Genomic DNA, 22774 nt, shown 5'->3' with positions numbered 1-22774 from the left:
GCGTCTCTGGCAAGGGCTCTGAGGGTGGCATAGTTTTGAGTTCTGCAGGAGAAAAAGTAACGGTGTGTGGGTATGAGTGCTTGTTTTTAATGGCGCTGCGATTTTCCTGGAGATATTTATTTCTCTGATGCTGTTCTGAAGATCTTCTGTCTCATTGCTGGGGTGAGTTTTCAAAAAAATAGGTGCTTGCCCTGGTTGAATAAAAGAGTCTGCATTGGAGAACCTTCCCAGAAGGGAAGTGATGGGGTCTCACATGCTTACAGGAACTTGCTTTTACAGTTGATTTAAGATTGCAAATACATAGCCCTTTGAGCAAAATTACCTTCATGCAGTAACACCACGTGAACATATTTTGTGTTTCTTGGAAAAATCAGCAAACTCCCTCTTGGAAACTGGCTCCCGGAAGCTGGACATTGCAATCTACTGTAGCTGGCTTGATATCAAATCTGTAACACAATATTCAATGAGGATAACAAAAATACAAGAGAGAGAGAGGAAAAAAAAAAGTGTTCCCTTTTGAATTCACGGTCCCCTTACTTTCATCTTAAAAAGAAAAAAATTGGCCTGGAGATCCTTCCCAAAGCAACCGATAAACGCTTCTGAAAAGTGATGCAGTACTAGATCCCACCACTTGAGGTGGATTCATGGATTAATCTTTGAATTCTTTTATAGCCAATGTATCGACATTATATTTTTCAAGAGAATTTCAGTAGAAATTCTAAACCTCTTATATTGGATAATATACGCTAATGAACTGTAAAGATAAGTTTCTTCATATTAGTTTCTTTGACTGTTGCAATACCAGAATAATTTATGTCCTATAAATATTATATTAACAAAAAGAGTGAAAACACTTACGGAGGGCAGTGACAGGTATAAATTTTCAAATTTCTGTTCTAAATGTTGCCTGCTTTGTACTAATTAACTTAATCTTTGCAGGTGAGTAATGAGTTAAGACGTCATAAACCCATCTTTAGTGCATCACTTGTAAGTCAGAAAATGTGTTTATATGATCTGAAAGTTAAAATTCATTTTTCTCTTCTCTTTTAGAGAACAGCTGTCCTAGCCTAGGCAGTGTAATTCAATATAACACAGCATATTTTGTCCTGGTTTATTAGCACAAATTCGTAATGGCTGCTTTGGAAAATGTGCTATGAATTTATGTGAAGGGCTCCACACTGGAATAGTTAATTCAACCTTACAAATCCTTGGCACTTGACTTTCATCTTTTTAGAACAAAACACAGAGCCTGCGATTTGATGCCTTGAAGTCAGCAAAACAAAATGGTACTTTAACAGCAGTGTTTACTTTGATCAGTTTTCAGCATTTGTGCCCTTGCCTTTCACGTAGTACAAATTGCTTTACCAGAGTAACGGGGCAGGAGCCCGTAGACTGTTTTTCTAGTTGGTTTCTGTGGTGATACTCAGCCTTCCATGAAACTGTGATCTCCGGGGATGGAGAAGCCTCTGCAGCTGCCTTAACCTTGCTGCTGCTAGAGACCTTAAAGGAACTCTTTGCAGGCTGGGCAGGCAGCAGTGACCAGCATGAACACATGCAAATATAGCTGGCTAAGTAATGCCAGCATAAGTTTGATAGACATGGCACCTGTGAAATGTGGTATCTTTTCAGTCTTTTTTTTTTTTTTTTACAGTTTTTATAATATATGTTGAAAAATGCATTCTAGCAAAAATGACAGCATTTCTCTGTGGTTCATGTCCTAGTCGCAGTGATATGCTTTGCTGTTGGTATGCTTTTTAAAAATGAATTTGTAGGTTTTGTTGTACGATTTTTAGAATAGCTTTAATCTTTAATTTTTACCTATGACCAAGTTGTCATATTCCTCGCAAATTAAGTCATGTATTATTTGGAAGAGTGTGTGCCAAAGGAGGCCGCGAAGGGCAGACGTGAGTCTGGAAGAGGAGCTTGCTCTGACAAACAGCAGCTGAAGCTGAGCCTTGCTGAGAGGACTATTGCTGAGACACGTGTCCAGAGGTCTGGCCTAACTATTGATTGCACAATGAAAGTGCTGGCTACGCGACAGCTCAGTGATTGAATGAGCCCTTCACTGGGAGCGAGGGATGTGTTGAACCACATTGTCTTATTTTCCTGTACTGTTGTTAAGCTGCTGTCTGCTTGGTTAATGTGCTGTCCCTTAATTTGTTTTAAAAATAACATGGGCAGAGCAATAGCAGCTGCTTGTTAAATGGACTAGGTGACCTAAAAGTGCTTTAGTCCTTTTAATGATTCTGGTTTAATTTTATTTTGGTATTGTTTGACCAAACTGCTCATAGAGCTGTCTGAGATGCAGAAGACTTTGACTGAGGTAGTATGTTGCTGAGAAGTACAAATGTGTGTATTTTATAAGCTTGTTTGAACCTATAAGAATGGATGGAGAGTATCTCTTTTAGATTCCTCATTTTTTTTTAAAAAAAAAAAAGCTTATACGAGTTTCGGAAAAAGAATGAATTTTACCACAGAGTTCAATGAGTTCAGAATTTCACACCATGTCTTCATGTCTAACTGTACAGTGCTGAAGATGTGTAGGACTGGTTTCTGATGGGGTTTCTGGGCAATGCTTCACATAAATATATAATAATATGGATTCTGCCAGTGAAAATACAAAAAGTAAGGGAAATTTTCTAGTTAGCTCTTCTGCTGTTAATTAGAAACATTCTGTTTGGTGGTTTGAAGTGATCCAGTACCTTTCTATTAATTTGTGGAGTGTTTAGAAGGTGCTATGAACTGTCTAGACATTTGAGAAAGGATGTGCCTTGAAGAGCTTACGAGCTAAGATGAGACAGAAAAGTGGCTGGGGGAAGGGCAGCACCTCTTAGGATTCAGCCAATATATTGTTTAACTAGAGCCACAGTGGGGGGAGTCCAGCAGAAATTACTTTTTGGTGAGAGATGCTGCTGTAGAGAGTAGGGATGAGGACCTTCCACTGCAGTGCTGTGGATGGAGGCAACCATGCCAGAAGTTAGCAGAGGGGCAAGAAGGTGGGGGCACCGGTATGACAGCAGAAAGCCTAACAAGGCAGAGCTAGAGAGCGTGACAGTATCACGCTGGAGGTGCTGGTACAGCTGAAGCTTGGAACTTGTGCTTGTGTCAATGTCATAAGCTCGTAACACCTTAGAGTCCTGTTAAGCCTTTCAGTCTCTAAAGCAGGAGTGGAAGAGGCATTTGGGTACCTCTGTTGCATAGTCAAAGTCCAGGCTCTTACCTGGATGCCACAGTTCAGACCGCTACCTTCCACACAGAAACACCTCTAACCTTGCTGGTGAGGTGTTTTGACCATGCCTACCTTACTTGGGCTGAAAATACTGTGTGACAGCCCACTGACTGCTGTTACGCAAGGTAAAATCCATTTGCTGGCAGCTAGGTTGTTGGCAAAAAGCTCTTGAATGCTAGTAACTCCCCAGCAGTTTGCTTGAAAATCTTTCTAAGGACCAGGAAGAAGTCTCCCTTAATAGATACCACTGTTGTGTATCATCAAGCACAGATGATGATGGGGGCAATCATAAATATTAAGGGGGAGGATGTAGTTACACTGTGAGGAGACTCTTAATTTTGTACAACTTCTCAGTGGGAACGGTCACATTCAGGCTAGGCTACCCAGCTGCTCCTCAGCAGAGCTAGCTCTGAAGCAAAAATGAATTATGAAAAATATGATGACCAAGATGGTCCTGAGCAGTTGTAGAGTAGCTCTGTGGTTTGTTTTTTTTTTTTAAGTCTGGAAAACCAAGCTGATGCTGAGGACTCCATTATGCCAAGAAGTATAGTGACAGGGAATATATATGCCAAGGAATATAGTGACAGAGGCTGCTGCAGAAGAATGCTCACATTAACTATTTTCTTTCTCAAATTTAGGAATAGGAATATGAATTCCACATTATGTGTTTTGTTGCCGTCTTACTCATGAGCAAACTGAGGAGTGCAGTAATGCAAAATTACATTTATTCTGAAAATTTTCACAGGAACACTTAATTTATTAATGAAAAATTAATTGATTTTGTGTTAAAGTCCTGTAGCTTTTCTTAAGGATCAGTCTGCACTTTTCAGGCACAAATGTAGGAAAATTCCATTATGTGATATAACTTATCCTGCAATTCCAGCCAAAGGCATGGATAGATATATCACCACTTCTGAATACGGCTCAAACTTTGTTGATTATTTCCATACATGTATGGAAATAATCGTATATGTGTATATTATATACCTATTTAATTTCCAAAACCTAAAGGAATAGCAAGTACGAAATCTGATAGTAGATCCAGTTGCAAAGAGTCTCTGATTTTCTCACTAAGGTAGTATGATTGCTCTGTGTGCTCTCTCATGTGACCAAACCAACAGGCAGAAATCTTCATGAAGTCTAAAACATCTGTCTTCTCTGATAGATGTTGGCTTTGAATAAACTTGTCTGAGATCAGTTGAAACAGATATTTCTCCATTTCCTTATTACCCAAAGGACTTGGCCTAGCTATTTCTGAGATGAAGTTTTCGGAGTGTGTTATATTTCTTGTATCATTTCTGGTTTTAATAAATACCAGAGGTTTTAAATAGCAAAATTTTTAAAAATTACTAATAGGAGCCTCTTCTTTGCATTGACTTGACATTCTAATAAAAACACAACCAGGGTGCAAACTCAAGCTGAGTGCCCCTGTTGGCCAGCGTGAGAGGATTGTTACTGTTTTTCTATTCTTGGTTATTTAAGTACTGTACTATATAATCTGTATTATAGCTCGTTTCATCAATATTTACGTTAGTCTTTACTTCCTTTGGGATCAGAAGAAACCAGTTATCATTGGGTGTGAAAATGTGGCTGTGGATGCATATGATAAGAGTGGACGTGTTTAATATTTACTCCATTTAGTGTAGTAGATTTTCTCTTTGACACTTTGAAGTTGAGAGAGTTTAAAATTGAATGCACTTTTGGAGCTGAAAAAATATCAGAATAAAATTTGAACTCATGTTTGCCAGATCAGGACTGCGAAAGATAAAACCGGGCTACTTTGGTAAACTTAGATTACAGTATTTTTATGGCTTTGTAAGAAAACATAACCCCAGAACAAGGTAAATATATTTAATAGTTCAAACAGCTTATTACTAATTAGCTGTGACTACAGCTGAAAAACCACAAGAATTAATGAAAGCTTTTTAATAGCCGTAAATTTAATAGCAGTTCTAAACACCTTTTTCTTTCCACTTTTGCCTCTCCATTTCTAGACAGAACAATAAAGTGGGAGCCTTGTAAAACAAATAATTTTATCTTCTCTCTTATTTCCAGCTAATGGAATTATTTTGGCTCTATAGCCTGATACTGTAAAGCAGTTTTTATAGCTAAGATCATGACTGGCATTTGAAGTCTTTGTCATCCTGTTAGCATTCAGAGTGCTAACACCCTGCAGTTTCCTAAAAGGAGGCATTTTATTCTTTTGAGGCAGAAGATGGAGAGAAATGTGGTCCCTGGAAGACGTGGTAATCTGTAGTACTTAATGTTTTCTTTTGGAAATGCATAAACACAACTAGGGCTCCTGCCGGGGGAGGCCAGGCGGTGAGAAGGGTGGCTGCCTTTGGGTGGCAGGTGGAGGTGCCCAGCCTTCCTGCAGGCAGAGCTAGCACTGCCCCTGGCCGCTGAAGGGAGGTCGTGCTCGTTCTTTAAGGTTTTAGTACAAATACGGAATTATTCTTTTAATATCAGTTTTCCAACAAGTTTTAATCAAGCGTAACAAAGATGAAGATACGGATGTCCTCAGTGCCCCCTCAGGTGTACTTACGGGGTTTGACATCTGTTTCATTATGGGGACTGGAGACACGTTCCTTCAGTGGGTTTTAAGAAGCTAGCAAATTCTGCATGTAATCCTCTGCTTACTGATTGGCGTGCTAAGTAACACAGCCAGCTGTTTGCCAGCTTTTCCTGAATTCTTAAGTAGCAGAAAAAGGTGTCTGTCAGACCCGAGACCTAGGTTTGACTTTCACTTTGCAGTGATGGTGAACTTTTCACTTTGGGTGGGAAAAAAAAATAAAGAAAACAAAAAATAAAAAAAAGAAAGCGAACTTTTTCTTTTGGAAAGATTCTCAACAGTAATGGGTACCTAATACTCAGTTTGGTCTTTAGCTTCCATCTAGTTTGCCAGATGAATCTGCATTTACTTTAATGTAGACTAACTGATGCTTACCACTATATAAGACTAATGCAATAAACTATGCGTAGTGGCTTCCATGTCGCAGATTTCCTTTCAAATTCTCTAGCAGGAGACAAAATTCATTCTGAATTCCCTGTATGCTCATTTCTGTGTGCCACCACTCAAATTAGTGGTTGTGTTCATGTTTGCTCCCTTTATACCTTTTCTAGAAAGAGCTGTGAGTCTCTGTCAGGGAACCCACCTGCCACCCACTGTTGTAAGACATCAGTGTGCCTGCCTGGTCTGTCTGATATATCATCTCTGGATTGCACATTAAAGCTTTTTTCCTATAAAGCAGGATGAACTATCAAGCCAAATGCTGACTGCTTAAAAAGCTGATTAGATACTGCAAAAATGCTCTGATTTCAATTACCAGTTCTTACATGCTAAAAACTGACAGGCTGTTCTCTGTCATGCATTTGGTTAGAGTTTTGCCCCTCATCGGCCCCTTTCTAGAAGGGCAGCACTGGGATACGAGGAGCTGGGCAGGAGGGGCTTCCAGCGACCACAAACTGGTTGCCTAAAATTCACCTCTAGCAGGTTGTCTCACTTCTGTGATCTCCACTTCCTGGGATCATTTTCCCCATGTATCCTTTTACTCCCTAAAGACAGGCATTTTCTTTCCCTAGTGTATGTTAAAATTTCTGTTGGAATTCCTTCCATAAACTAGTGCAGTGCTCGCTTGTGTTTCTGGATTTGTTCCTCCTGTTTTTGTTTGTTTAGTTTTATTTGTTTTGCAGGTTAGATTTATGCCCTAATAGTATCAGCAGATGAGGTTTGTACTCTAAGCCAGCTTTGTAGGTTACCATCTAGAAACCAGAAATCGGGGTTTGCTTTGCAATTCTTTTTATCTTCTTGTTCTCCAACTCTCAGCTTAGTGGTTTGACCTTTTGCATAAGCTATTTTTCATCAGCATTTGCCAAAGTTTTCTTAAACACTTTAGCAGTGCTTTGCAAGCATAGAGCATAAATGTTAACCATTTCATTTATATTAACCATTTATGTTATCTATGCTCTGTTGACTGATTTTTTTGGAAGTTGATTAGTCTGTAATCTCGGGTTAAGAGGTCTGAATGTTGGAAGCCATAGTATATATAAAAATGACCTTTGATTCATTGTTCCAAATTCCACTTTTGTTTTGAAACTTATGAGGGAGTATTCATGTATTTCTGTGTTTCTCTGTAGGTCACGTTACATTTGAATCCAATTTCATCAGTGCATATTCACCAGAAGCCTCTGGTGTTTCTTCTCAACTCTCCTTTGCCTCTGGTCTGGAAGCTGAAAACAGAAAGGCTGGCACCTGGAATCCGAAGAGTTTTCTTTGTAAGTATACACCGTCCTTTGCCCTGCTCTATATCATAGCTACTTGTCGCACAAGACATAGAGTTAATGGCATTCATTTGCAAAGTTTTTAAACATACATTAAAAAAAACAAGTTAACAGGAGGTCAAGTTTCAGTGTAGGGCTCTGGGGAACAGTTAGATGGCAGGGCAAAGCAGTTTGGAAAAAGTACCCAATTACTTGTTATGTGAATTCAAGGAAAAGAAACCAAAATTGCTTTTTCAGAATCTGCATGTTGTGTAGTTATTAACACTAGCAGGCATTCCAGTTCAAAAAGCTGTAAGGGTATAACAGATTGCCAGTCCTGATTAGAAGTTTAATAGTACCACAATGCAAAAAAACCTCAAAGCAATAGGAAATACTATGGGTGGACGCTAGTTGTGTGGTCTCTGACCAAAACAAAAATCTGTATGTATTAAGCTCAATATGTACAATTATGGTTTATGTCTCTAATGAAGCTTGGTCTATTGAAGTGACTGAGCTAAGCCCAGAATGAAGTCATTTTTATTTCTCAGAAAGACTGGAGCATTGCTTATAATGTAGGATCCAAATATTACCTAGTATTTGTAAATCATGTCCTTACAGTTTGCCAGGACATTCAAGTTAGCTATTTGTAGTGAAACAGACAAGTTGTTTGGATTAAATTTTTAATGCGTGACATCATGTCTAATCATGAGTCGTCTTTATTAAAGTTGCAGCTTTTACTATATTCAACTCTAATTGCAAAGCTAAACTTGATTATTTTTAGCTGTATCCTTATAGGGTTTAATTTTGTTCCTCCAGCACAGCTGACAGTGGTAGACAAGACTGCTTCTGCAGTACTGGATGGGAACTTAATGGTGTCACTGTGCATCAGCAGGAGGGGAAGATGGACAGTGCTGCAGCATTAGTGCACTGGGAAGGGACACTGCTCTCTCAGTTGACCTGATATGGTGGTGACACCGTTAAGTGCACCAAGAGTCCTATCACTTGCTGGACACCAGAAGTTTTCTAGGATTGGTTTTTTTTTCCTGTCATCAGGGTACAAGAGTAGGAGTAGTACCCTTGATATTTTGAACTTTGAAGGACTCCATCCTGTTTCCAGTGCAATGTGTTACTGACTGGTGCAAAGAACATGGGCTTGTTTGTATTCTGAGGTGTTCACAATCTCAGGTTTTCTCATTACTGTGTTAGAGACTCTTAGCTGTTATCTTCTTGTTGACTATTCCTGGTATATGTCCTTACTGCAACCAGTACAGTTCAGGTCTGCTCAGAAAAGGACTGAGGAACAAGATGATGAACAACAGTATGATAAGATTCCTCACTCCTCTCCTGGCCAAAAGAAACAGCACCTTTCATCAGTTAGTCGAGTCTTGGACCTACTTTCAATTTAGTTTTGATCTCCTCCTACAATTACTACACCATCACTCCCATTCCATATCAGCTAGTTTATGTTCAGCCATCTCTTCCCTTCTCTTTCTCCTCCTCCAGGCTTTTCCCTCTCCCCTCGCCTTGCCTCTGGGAGCGAAGTGGTGCTCTGCGGAGAGCCATCCTTTTCCGCTCAGCAGACTGCGCCAGTGTTCAGACTGTGATCGTGCTGGGCTTGCTTGGTTTGGCTCGGTGGGGCTTCAGCAGGCTGCGTTAAGGCATAGGAACAATAGGAATGTGCCTAAGGCCTTGGCTGCCAAAACTGTACCGATTAGCTAAGTGTTTGCTTCAGAAAACTGTTTCAAGCTCTCCTGGTTACAAAAACAGGCTTGGAAATGTGAGCAGCAGCACTCGCGGTTTGTGCCAAACAAGAAGTTGTCTGACCTCAGGCAGTGCCACAGTAAACCTGGCCACTGATGCTGCAGGAAGGGGTGGGCTGAGTCTCAGGTGGGGCAGGAGAACCTGATAGACGCTACAGGTTCAGTTCTCCGTTGGTGGGACTCAAATACCTACTCTCAGTACTCCAGCCTCTCTTAGGCTCTGCTGGTCACAGCAAGGGCTGAAAGTTTGGTGCCTCACGCCATCCTCCCAGCCTGTGGCGCTGGGGTAACGCTGCTCCCCATAAGCTGTGCAGACAGGAGAGCTCGCCTTTCCATTGCAAGGAGCGAGCAAGCTCTCAATGTTCTCCCATGCCTAATCATGTTTAAACATCTGAATAGCTCTCCATAAGAATTTTGGATCTCTTCAAGTGCCATATAATTTATGTATTCTTCCTTCCACCACATTAAGGTTTCTATTTTTATTTTCTGTAAAGAGTTTGAAGAATGAGATTGCAGAACAGAAAACACCAGGGTACCGGTCCACCATTACCTCTCCCAGTTTAGTCCCTGCAGTCCCTCTCACTCCTGAACTTTGTTCTCTGTGTTCTCTCTCTAAGGCAATATTTTTGTTGCAAACATAAGCTAACTTCGATCTCTTATCGGGGGCTCATCAGCCTTCCCACTTTTCATGTACCAGTTTCTCAGTAGCTAGTGCAGCTTGGGATGATAGGCCATGAGGTTACAGGCTGAACAACTTAAACTGTGGTGATCATACATTGCTTTTGCACAGTTCCACTCTGCTCACAAGGACAAATGCATTGTTTTCCCAAAAGCTTTCTGAAAAAAGAGTACAGAATTACGCAGCACAGAAAACGTGGAAAATCCTGAGTAAGTGCTAGCAGCCCCTGTGGGCAAGTGCAATAAGCCAGAAAGAGGGCCTCTAGTTTTGCAGTTGTTTGCTTGCGTTGGGCCACACCAGGTTGCAATCCGTGGGACTGCCGCTGGCCTAGAAGAGCCTGTCCCTTTGCAGAATCAAGAGTTCTTGTTTCAGGTGAGTCGTGGGGCAGATGGACATGCTGATTCTACTCTAGTAGCAGAGAGGCTCCTTGCCTTCAGTAAGTTTTACAGAATTGAGCCTCAGAATGTAAATCACAGCTCCAAGGGAGCTGTGTGCAGAGCTCGCTTCTTTGGCCCTTGTTTGAAAATACTTGGCTTATCCGTGTACTTCTGCAGCTCTGTCTTATTCATTCTCCTTGAATGTATAGCCAAGCCAGAAAACAGAGTATTTCGTATCATAAAAGATTTCAAATTTAAAAAAACTTTTTTAATGCCCATCAGTTCTATGCTCAAAACAGAAATCTGTGTCATGCATACCATAGGAGTGTCATAACTATTGTGTCTGTCTCTATGGAAGCCTCGGGCAGGATAGTCATTGAATTTCCAGCTTCTCCTTCTGACTTTTCATACAATACATTCATTCACAATTTTATTGATATACTGTATGTGAAGTATGAATTGGACCGTTTCATTGATTGGTCCCTAGTTAGAAAGGTAGGTAGTGTAAAGAAGTTTAAATGGCAACTTCTGGGTCTTACTGCTGATAAAGACAACACCCCTAGAGCCGAGTCAAGGTTGTAGTTAAAGGATCATGTAACCATTAATGAAGTCCTACCTGTTTATTTCTTGTGTCAGCACATATCCAAAAGACCAGGAAAATACAGTACTACTGAGTTGGGCTGGAGTTTAAGTTTTTACCATATAGTTCAAGCTTGGATTTTTGCCTTGGGCCTGGTCCTCCATGAGGCAGAAGTTTAAAATGAATGGGGGAGAAAATCCACCCTTCGGGTGTATGGTCGTAGTATAGAGGGAAGCACACAGTACCTTCTTGGTAAACATTTTTAAGTATAAAAATGTAAATTTGGTGAATACATGTGGTTTTGCACTTACTTTTATCATGTGATGCACATAGCTTCACTCAGCACAGTGACTTGTCACATGCTTTGTCTTCATGGAGGCAGATCACAGTTTCACTTTCACAAAATGTCTACTGGTGGCTAAACCTCAGAGTGGAATAAATTATCATTAAAATTAAATAGCATGCCCCAGCCAAACCAGTGGTTGTGTTCTGTTAACATCAGGCTTTTTTAAAAGTTTTGAAGACTTTTTTCCAAACCCATGGCAGTGAACGGAAGCACAGTGATGCTTACGGAGCGACAGTACTTTGGAGGAAGCCATCTGAGACAGGGCACAGGTGCTAAAGGGAGTTGTTCTTTACTGGTCTGTTGCCTTACTGTGTTGTCATTTTGCTTCTCGGGGCGCCTTTTCCCATCTGTAAACCAGAGAGAACGCTAGTGAATAGTCTTAAAAAAAATTTTGACATCTTAATAAAAACCTGATATAAATTTCTGTGTGTGTTAGAGAAAAGTGAATATATGGTGACTACATAGTGTGGTGTTAACCATACATTTGGCATAGACAGGGTTATTTCAGACTCTGCATGAGTTACACGTGTCTTGATGGGTTAAGTAGATGGTGCTGGGAAAATTATTGTGATTTGAGTAAAGTAAGTCTTGAGTTTATTCTCATCATGTTAAAAATAAATATACCTAAATATCATCGCATTTCAATCTGAAAATACCTGAAATGGTTAGTGCATGAACTCTGCCTGACCTACGTAATTGAAAATCACCACTTTGATTACTGGTGTATCTAGTCATATTAGTCTGATTGGATATTTTTACATGTCACAAAAAGATAACCGTTTGGGAATGGGCATTTTCTGTTCAAGTGTTCCTGGGCTGGACTATCAGCCCCCTCATCACTCAGAAGAGCAGTGCATGGGTGGAAAGGTCTGCTCAGTTCAGCAAGGCGAATACTTAGCATCTGTGCTAAGTGGTGGGTTTTTCTTTTTTCCCTCAGCAGGAAATAAATGCCAAAATTATATCCTAAAGGGGGAGTGGGAGAGGAAGTTGAAGGACATCTTCACTCGTGATTGAGCTGGTTAGATAATGACAGATCGCAATTTTACATAAGTTAGGCAACACTTGTAGAAAATGCTTTTACCTGTGATCTTGTTGCAGGTCAATCTCGCAGAAAAATCTTACCAGACCTCTCCCACCACCCCACTTTTAAGTTTTCATATAACAAAACAATTTCCTCCCTTTCCATCAAGTCATTATTTCTCTCCTTCCCTAAAAGCAGTTTATTGCGAACATGTCTTGGCAGAAAACCAGAAGTTTTATGAAACTGCCCAGAAAGAGGGTTTTATAGGTGCTACTCAGCAAGTGAATTTTTTCTTTAGATTTGGTAGCTTTCTTAATTGCTTTTATAGCCTAGGAATGTCTTTACTGGGCAAGTAAAAGTAGTGAGAATTAAATCAATGAAAGAAGGGACCCAATCCTTTGTGATTTCCTGGCAGAAATCGCTGTTAGAATAGATTCAAAAAACCTTAAATATCTACATATATGATTTTTTATAATATTTGATTTAAGATGTGATGCTTCAGCTCTTTCTCTGAGCTGGTTATTCAGGTGATTGAATGAGTAGGAATTATGGATGAGAAAGCACTTACGCAAGCAAATAACCTTATTCACAAGAACCCCCTTAATAGGACTGAATGTGTGGGTTAAATTAGTAAAATGGAGGAAGCAACAGCAGTAATGATAAATACAAAACCAGATCGTATATACTCTTGGCTTGAGATTTGAAAAGAAAAAAGAAAAGCTTTAAAGAAGAATAAGTGATAGAATAAGAGTTTAATTATTAGTCATATCTGTATTTCTAAGAAGAAAAAAGCCATGTTCTTATTACTTCAGCCATAGCTGGTTTATTCCTTTCACTTCGTGAAAATATGGTTCACATATTTTGGGTCTCTGCCACCAAACCACAGGCTCTTCTATGGTTTGCACTAGATTTTGGATGACTGACAAAACTCACTGAAAAACAAGTGCTATTTGTTTTCCCGTGCCTAGTATTTAACGGGAAATCAGGAGGCTAAATTTCCAATCACTGGTTAAACAGAGCCAGATGTGAACAGAGTGCTCTGCTAGGAGAAGAGCGAGAAAGGATAGGAAATGCATGACTAGTGATAAATTTGGTATAAATAGTGACCTTTCACTATTCAAAGTAAAAGCAGTAGATTTTCAGTGTTGTGTAACAGTGTGAAGAGGAATTTAAAAGGACGTTTACATTTCTGTAGAATCCTGGGTTTGTTTTTTTTTTCTAAATCTTCATCGTTGTTCTACTCAGGAGCTGGAAATAATCCTGTAGTTGCCCTTTTCAACTTGGCAGAGTTCATATTCCCCCTTCCCCTCCCCACACCATTTCCTTGCCTTTTGAAAGAATGTGAAAATAACATTAAGTGTCTAATTAAAAGCAGTGTTTAGTAAACAGTAACTCTTATTATGCTTTTCACAATAGTAAATTTCCCTGGAGACTTTGTCTCATGGCCTGATTCAACCCCCTGCAAATTCCTGCTTTTCTAAAGTCTATATAACTGGTTCACTCCCAGAAATATCAGGGGGACCTCAGGCTACGTATGGTGGTTGCTCTTACCTTCCTGGCAATAGAGTGGAAGGATTTTGTCAGAAGTACGGCTGGCAGAAAATGACAGGGTGGTAAATGCATGTTTGAAAATGATGCATTGTTTGCATTCAGTAAAAGGAGTTTAAGAGTACGATAACCTTAGGAAGGCATCTTTAAATATCTAGGGTGGGTTTTTTTTTCGTTTAAAGCTTGCTTCATTGAAGGTTTTACAGAAGAGAGGTTATATTTTTGACTTAGGAGGTAAGATATAGTACATGAAGCAAATATGCAGTGTATAGTAAAAAATATCTATACGTGGTAGTGTGATGTCCCAAAATAAGGGAATCTTGGGATATATAGGTGTTCTCTGCTTTTACTGTAAGCACTTTGGTTTAGGCAGAAATATTTCAAAAATACCAACTTGCCAGCAAATTTCAGAGGATGCAAGGCGGATCAACGTGCCTTAGTTTCTCTTTTCACGGGATGTTCAAATCCTGTGATTTTTTGGAGCCTGGTTTGCTAAGAGTATCACATAGTTCATACTAGATCTTCTCCTGTCCCAGGTGATGTAAGCCATCTTTCAAAACTCAGGTTTTATTGCTTGATGTTTCTTCCAGCTTCAAGAGCGGGCTGTCTTCATGGGTCACCGCTCCAACCAAAACTTTGTGTTGAGTGTGTGGATGGGCCAGGTCTGGATGCTGCTCCCTCTTGGATCTGATGCTGGTCTTTCCCATTGCTGCCACTGACTGATCCTGAGTGCTCCTACTTCTCACGGTGCCTCTAGGAGCCCAGACCCATCACTTGCAAAGCAAAGGAGGCTGATAGTTAGGAAGACTTGGGCTTTAAGTTAAACCAGGCTGCAAGAGTAAGGCAAGAAACAACATTCTGGCATTTAGTGGTTGAGATGTGTTCCCAGACCCATCTTGCAGGAGGCTGAAGGGCCTGGAACAGGCGTCTGCGATGGTCTTTTCCCTTCTGTATGGTCACGGCTCCTTCCCTTCTTTGCTTGCTTCAGTAAACAGGGAGTTTCACTAGTGGAAGTTTACAGAAGCAGGCAGCGGATTTTGGCAGACTATCGGTGTTAGTGACGTGGAGATAATAAATCACAACAGGTTGTGTTACTGAGTCATTGATTCCAGTGGAAACTGTAGCTGCAGTTGCATAGATACACTTTAATTCTCCCCTTTTCTTCCACTAAATTGAATCTACCTTGAAACAGAATCCCTGAAAAAGCTTCTGCTACCTTATTTTGTTCAGATCAAACGATGTTACATTGAGTCTATTAAGATGTTGTTAGATTAATGTGAGATGAGTGGGCAGTTACCTGTGTGAGATTAATAAACCTCTGCTGAGCCCTAACTTTGGGAACAGATTTGTTTCCCCTTTACATGGAAATTTTTTGTTTCCTTTTTATCATAATAATAACTGTTCCATGGGGGTTTTGAAAGTTGCACTTGCTTTGACACAGTTTCAGCTTTGATGGAAAATTCCAGGATCTTCTTTCTATATACATAAAGATGTGCAAGAGTCTGATCCCATGAGGTTCTGCTTGCATCCCGAGAAAGTGTTGAGCAGCCTTAATCTTAATTCCTATCAAGATCTTTGGTGGTTGGTGAACTGAACATGTCCTAGAAAGTAGAATTAAAATCTAAAATGTAATTAAGATAGTGCTGCTTCTTTTACGTGTTTGTTTTCAAAAATGTGAAAACTGGAAGTGGAGTTTTGTGATGACTGTAAGTGGTCTTGAGAACACTAAACTGAAAATGAAAAATTTTACTACTGCCTGAAAGCATTGCACCTCTGTGGCTGGTAAGGACTATGCAAAGCTGATAGATGATTCACAAATGTTGCATGTAATTTCAAAAGCAGCATGTTTCTTAGTCATTTACCAAAAACAATTGTTCTCTTGGTGATTACTGTATGTTGTATGTGGATTTATGAACAACAAAGGATATATTTTTGAGTTTCCGAATACCTGATATTTCTCCATCCATGGCTTTTCTTTTCCCCTGTAAGGGGACCAAAGCACATCAAAGTACATTATGAAAAAACACCAGCTGAGTCTGAACCCAATGTGGGCTGCTCTGAAAGTTGGTTCAGAATTTTATTCTGAACAGATTTACTCCTTTCCTACACATTCCACCACAGGTCTGATACTGTATAGCTCAGACAAAAATATGAAGGATGCTGCTTTTCTTCTGCTAGTATATTTGCCTCAATCTTGGCCTTATGGGTGGCTTTGGTCACTTGTGCTGGAGGGCCTTGGTAGGTAGTGGTATTGCTGTTGCTTTGAGGGGAGGGATTGGTTCATGCTGTGTAGCTGTGGACACTTAACTTTGTATTCTGAGTCATCTCCCAAAGGTGCCTACCCCTCTCTCAAGGCTAAATTATGAACTTGCTTCCTACTTGGGAGTTCTGAATTATAACTATGTTAAATACTTAAAATGCCATAAAGCAAACAAAGTAAATAGCCCCCCTGGATCAGGTTCAAAGAAAAAAAAAGGCAATAAACATTTAAAAGGAGAGAAGGAAATAGGTAAAATAAGAAACAGAAGACGCTATTTTGAGTGTGTGGAGTGTTCACGCTCACCAGTGTATATATTTGAGACGACTCAGGGTTGGTTCTAAGAGTTGTTCCTTCTGGGGAACAGTAACTTACACCATTTGGCACTTCTGCCAGGTAGCTGATGTCTTGAACTACCATGGCAGCCTTGCAAGGGCAGTTTTTGTAAGACTGGGAAGTTTTCTTAAGGGACATATAAAGGCTTTTTTTTTCCAGCATGAGGGGTATATGTTTCCTTGCCTCTGTACGGTGCAGAGAAAATCACAATCCCTATTTCCCCCAATGGTCAGCAGGGTAGTAGATCAAAATACGTTCCTAAACGTGTTTTGTTCGTCGATAGAATACGCAGGTTTTGGTAGCAAATTTTCAAAATACTGTACTTGATCTTCGTTTCCTGTGATTGCAGAAGAGCCCTTTGAACTGCAGTCCTTGCTGTGGTTAGTGGCCACGGCCAATATCTTTTGGTCTTGCAAACTGATTTTCCACGTCAGGCTTGGAAGTTTCCTCATTTAGCCTCAGAAATGTGACAGGGCACGTAAGTGAACTCGGCAGCAGAGGATGTTTCTGGTGCAGTCACTTTTATTGTCCTCACAACAACAGGAAGAAATAGAGCTGGGGCACTTTTTCCACTCTACAGCCTCTGAAAGTAACCACTGAAGGAGATGAAGTGAGGAGATAAAAGTGTACGTGGCAGCAGTTTCTTAATCACCCAGTCGGCTGTGTAATGAGTGCTCAGATAAAAATTGTTGATATATTCCCAAATATTTAAAACATTCTTTGGTTTTAATGCTCTGGCTTATCCCGAGTACTTTAGAGAAAGCTGCTTTTGGTTTGTTCTGAAGAGTAAGTAGTTAATGTTCAAGGCAGGTGTTGAAACAGTGATGGTTGCCTTTTTTGGAAGAGTCTGTTGAATTCTTTCCAGAAAAAATAACGTGCTTGGCTCACTTAACCTTGCCTTCGGTCTGTGTAGTAAAAATCCCAACATTGGCAGGCACAGCAGAACTCTGCACTCCTTTCTAAAACCTGGTAGTGGAACCAGCATTTCAAACAGGCTTTAGTATGTGATTAAAAAAATAAATGATGATAAACTTCATGTTTATTTAAAGATGTTTACTGTATGATCATTTAGTGAGGATGCTTGTGCTAGACTTTTTAGTTGCTCTGCTTTCTGTCTGTCGGTTCCTCCCTAGTAGGACTCAGTAACTTTGGGGTTCATTGATAGGATCTGTCTCGCAGGAAGACATTTGTCATGCCGCAGGATGATGCAGAAGGTTTTCAAGTTTTACTTAGTAATAAAAGGAAAACCAAGTGTATTCTGAGGAAGAAAGCTGTTGTGTTAGCAGACATTTAAATATCTCAAATATCAAATAAAAAAATACAGTGAAAATGCATTATTGCAAGCTAATGCATTTCTTTGGTCAGTATTTAGAAGGAATAATATTTTGTCTCATGCTTTCCTCAAATGTCTTAATAGATTACACTGATACTTCTTTACTCTGACACTGACCATAAAAAAATACTAGAAACATTGTGAAATAGTATAAATGAAAAGCAATTACTGTACTTATTGGATAAACTGTAGTATTTTTGAGGTAGTTAAGGAGGTTTGTTACTGAGAGTGGAATGCCAGCATCTATTCAATATCCCTGCAAAATAATAACTGATTAAGTCCTTAAATCCTGCAATTTTTATGCACGGGAGATTCTCCTAGTTAGGCCAGGGCTCTACAAAGATGTCCCACATGTCTCAGATATAAAAGACAGTATTGCTAAGAGGCGCTCTGTATGTGATCCCTGCATGACCTGTCTTGTGCTGTGTCAGCGTCATCCTACGAGACTGTGCACACTATAAAATTTAATGCGTTAGGAGCGTTGCAGAAACGCCCCATAAAACCAATCCACGGTGTAGCTGCTTCTAAGTGGCGGAAGTACAAAGTGAATGCTCTTTGCTTAAATACGTTTTAAAAGATAACTGTGTTGCTCTCTTTTCCTAGTGTTGTAGATTTGGGGGCAGTGCATTTTCTATAATGGCAGAGTTTGCTTTCTTATTTGAGAAATATGAGAGTATTGAGAGAATATGGTGTATTCTGTGTTACACTGAATAAAGACTTTTTTCATTTAAAGGAAATGTTTTATGGTAGTCATATGAAAAACAGCAAATAAGGAAGATCATTCAGAATTGAAACAGATATTAGTTTAAACTTTGAAAACTATTCTGGCAAAAGGATTCCTAAGCTGTTTTTTGTGACAGGTCTGGTCAAATTGAACTCTGAATTACATGGGCCTTCTCTTACAGAAGAGTATGTGATATGTGCATAATAAATGCTGACGTAATAGCTGGAGGCACAAGGAAGAACTTTGAAATTCTTTCCATGTGCCAAATGGTGTAATTTATGTGTCTACTTTGAGAAATATTTGTAGGTGCTAAACAAACTGATATATAACATCCTGAAATAGTGCTGGGAACAATAGCTCCAGGGAAGGTAATAGTTGGTTGCCGTTAGTTAATTTCTGTAATTGGAACCTGACTTCAGATAATCTGTGTTAAATAATTGCTATTGATGTATTTTGTTGTTTAAAATGTTAGAGAGATACTTGTGACCATTATCCTGCTATAATGTGTAAATAGTACTCAGGACAGGTTAGAAATTGTTATGATGTACTTTTCACTCTTCCAATCATCATCATTAGCAGTTTGGGATTTTCGTTTGGAGGAAAAAAATATACTTTTGTTCCACCAAAGAAATCTGGGTTGGTAGAAAGACAGGGAAAGGGAAGGGGGAGGAGAGCAGCAGAGTGACTCAGACTTCTTCCTGGGCTGCTCTGGGGACCGCACAAGAAAATGGTACTTCTTTCTGAAGCCTTGTCCACTGCAGCAGTCTGGAAGTAGGGGGCTGTGTGTTATACCTGGGCAAGCACTGCTTACACACTACTACAGGGAATATGTCCGAGGAAATCTTCAGTGATGCGTTCAAACCTGAAAGCTTATTCATCTTGCTGTGCTTTCTCACTCAACCACATGTTATTCTTGACTTGATGTTTTAGATCTTAGTGAAGTGGAAGTGACCTTAGTGCATGGAAGGACCAGGCCGGGTAGGGCATGCAGGCCCCGGTCCTCAAGCACCTTGAAGGAAAAGAGACAGTGAAGTGTATGGATGGGTGATGGCTCCTGAGATTGGGCAGATGAAGGAATGCTCTTCTTTCACCACTTGCTATAGGGACCTCTTGAGAGCTGACAAACGTTCTGGAAGTGTTGGCCACATCCCTCTGCAGGGACAGGAGAGCCAAAAGGTTGCTGTTGGGATGATCTTGCTTTTCAGTAAATCTGGAGTGACCTGTTTATCTCTCAAGACCAACGCAAGTTGAAGCAGATCCCAATCTGAAAGAGACTCTGACCCTGTGCCCTCTTCTTTTCTTGAATGATGCTATTGCCACTCCAATTAAGTTGTATTTGGAAATCTTAGGCTTTCCTGCAGAACCCATTACACTTCTACTTACTGTTTTTCCATTTTGACTATTTTAAACAACATTTTAGTTTTTCCAGTCAAGACCTGAGTTAATGTAACCTATTTATAAGGATTTTTCTAAAGATGTATAACTCATCTACTTTATGTGTCAGACTAAAGCATTTCCTCGCTTCCTGTAAATAAAGCAACAGTAAATATCTTCCCTTTCTTTCAGCCTTTTTCTTTCCTTACTCTGTGTTTCTCTGTTGGCCTTTATCTGTCACTGAGCTTGGACTCATGTTCTTTCTGATTTGGGAGTTACTTCAGTAATTCCCAGTTTTATTCGGCTTCACATCCTTCTCTCCCTTCCGTTCCTCAGACCATCGCCTTCATAAGTTTTCCTCTTGTCTTCCAGCCCTCCCCTCGCCCCCACAGCTCAGCTCCCCTTGTAGCACTGTCGTACCACTTCTGCAGCAGTACGACTTCGGAGAGTGGCTCAGAGCCCTCTGTGAGTCAGCTGTCATGTGCACCCCAGCCAGGCTGATGGGTGCTTCATTTTTTAAAAACGTCTCTGAAAAAGGAATCATTATGCAGATGTTAAAACACGTGAAGTTCAGGCATTGTGGGAAATAAACTGTAATCACTTTCAGTCAATGCATTTGGGTATGACAGGTTACGTTGCTTAAACATGCTGCTTGTCTGTGCAGATAAATGTACCACATTAAAAATATGTTTTTATTCCTATCAGGTGTCTTTAGGTTCCGTTGTTCAGTTTGAGAAGGGAAATTTCTCCTTGTCAGCAGAAACGGAAGAAAAGCTTTTTCCTGAGAAAAATGAACATCTGCTACAGTGGGCCCAGAAGGAATATGGAGCAGTAACATCTTTCACTGAACTCAAAATATCAAGAAACATCTATATTAAAGTAGGAGAAGGTAAAACAAACAAAACAACAGAATTGATAGTCACTTCTAGATGCTGAGCATAAGCCTTGCTGTAGTATTATTTCACATTTTTATATTTTAATGTGTAAACATACCTCTCGTTTTTCAAGAGATGTGATATGAAAGGGGAAGCCAGAGAAAAAACAGCAAGTCTAAAGACCAGACCTTGGATTTAGGCAACTTTTAATGGATTCTGGTGCATAATTTTATGCTCATAAATGTGAACGCAATTGGCCAGAATCCTACAGGAGTCAAAGCGTCACCTTTTAAAAGGTATAAACTACTCATGGTGATTGTTTGGGTGTCTTCATATAAAGGACTGGAGTAGAGAACCTGAGGTAGGGGGTAATTTCTAGAAAGACCTGAGTTATGTTTTTTTCAGTATTGCCTTGTGTAAGGATCCAGACTACTTTGGGCAAAGAATTATTGCCTTCCTCACCAAGATAAGTTGCCTCAGTCTGATGTCCTTGTGTATTTTCATCCCAAGGAGCAAGATTTCCTGTCCTTGTGAGCCACATGCCAAATTCATCAGGTGGCCTAGGGCAGGTGGGAGTGGACTCCAACTCCTCAGGGATTTCACAGGCCCGTATTAGGGTAGGGTCTGGGCTGTAGCTCTGTAGCTGGGCAGTGTTGGAACAACTTAATGATGTGAGCCTCTGCAGCACCTTCTGGGTCAAGCTTTCCCCCGGCTGGCTGTCGGTCACATAGCATGTCTTCTGCAGGGGAGTTCCACCTCAGCTGGTCATAAACCATGGATTACACAAGAGCCACAGCTCTTCTCTTCACTATGTTCTTGGAACAAGGCAGTCAGTTCAGGAGGGTTTATGCCCTATTTATCTCTATTCGCGTTCATTTTCTGGAAAATACATAGCTAGCAAAAGGAACTTTGCAGGGAGAGCAGACTTTCCTCTATTGTGCAGGATGATTGGGGGTGAAATTTTCTTTTTCACAGGTATGGGATGTTTTAAGATGTCAGTGTTCTTTACCTAATGGCCTGCAATTCACTGGTTTTTTTCGTTCTCTGAAGATGTCATCCAAGTTCAGGCTAAAGCAAACATCCTAGTTTAGGCTAAACCAAAAGCAGCAACAATGAAGGGTGGTAAAAGTGAACTGGAACTGATTTGCATTGCAACTAATAGTCCAGATATTTTGAAACTAAAACTAATTGTTGTTTCTCAAGAAGTTCAGTGATGGGAAAGGTAGAAATCAATAGAACATTTTATCACTATCCAACGAGTACTGGTGGGCTCAGCATTTACTAGTACCAGCAGCCTAATTTAGTAGTACGTCAGCAATATTTCTAGAGAAACTCCTGCATAGCTGAACTAGTTAGCTACAAAAAAAAAAAACCCAAAAACTTTCTGTGGAGAAAACATTCTTTCCTAACCACCTGTGTCTGATCATTTGATTTCCTGAATCATGAGGCTTGCCCCCCAAAATCGGAACATGCCTGTGTTGGTTTAGTCCAAATCCTGCCAAATTTGTACAGGATTCCCCTGCATGATTTTTGTTCTACTTGGCACCAGGCTTGGATTTTAATGCCAGAAAATCATTCAGAAATATATTTATTAGCTTATTAAAGTGCTCTTGGAACGTATACATGGGAGTAGTGGTCTCTGCATTGCAGAGATGAACATTTAATTAGATATGTCAAAAGACAGATAAAATTCTGTTTGTAGATTTGCACGTCTCCAATCAAACTAAGCAGCTAAATAGCTTTGCATCGTCTGTAGAATGTGTTAAAACACAATTTAATTAGGAGTAGGTACACAAAATGGAACTTGGCAGGCAACCAAAATAGACAGTTTCTGAGAAGGCTCCTACAAACTAGCTCAGCTGTAACCATGTTTGATTTTGATTTAAATTCTTGGCACAAGAATGGATATGCGTGTATATATGGGGGTTATGCATGTGTTCAAGGGTGGGGAGAGGGTCAGTTCTTCAACTGCAGTAGTCGTGCAAGGAGTTCTATGGAAACCACGTGGGATGTGGTCTGCTTCACTGCAGAATGAATGATGGAATCACTGGATTCCACAAACCACAGCATATACT

General features: G+C 40.1%; 1 protein-coding gene across 1 annotated transcript in view; it reads left to right on the top strand.

The window, feature by feature from the left end:
- TGFBR3 (transforming growth factor beta receptor 3) overlaps positions 1 to 22774 on the top strand; it is a 121085-nt gene that overhangs the window by 61992 nt on the left and 36319 nt on the right. The window contains exons 4-5 of the mRNA XM_075156268.1: positions 7367 to 7504; positions 20530 to 20713. Coding sequence (XP_075012369.1) covers positions 7367 to 7504; positions 20530 to 20713 — 322 coding nt within the window. The remainder of the gene's footprint in view (positions 1 to 7366; positions 7505 to 20529; positions 20714 to 22774) is intronic.

This window comes from Calonectris borealis, chromosome 8, assembly GCF_964195595.1.
Source record: "Calonectris borealis chromosome 8, bCalBor7.hap1.2, whole genome shotgun sequence".
NCBI lineage: Eukaryota > Metazoa > Chordata > Aves > Procellariiformes > Procellariidae > Calonectris > Calonectris borealis.
The sequence above is the reverse complement of the archived record's forward strand: the minus strand, read 5'-3'. Positions and strand labels throughout refer to the sequence as shown.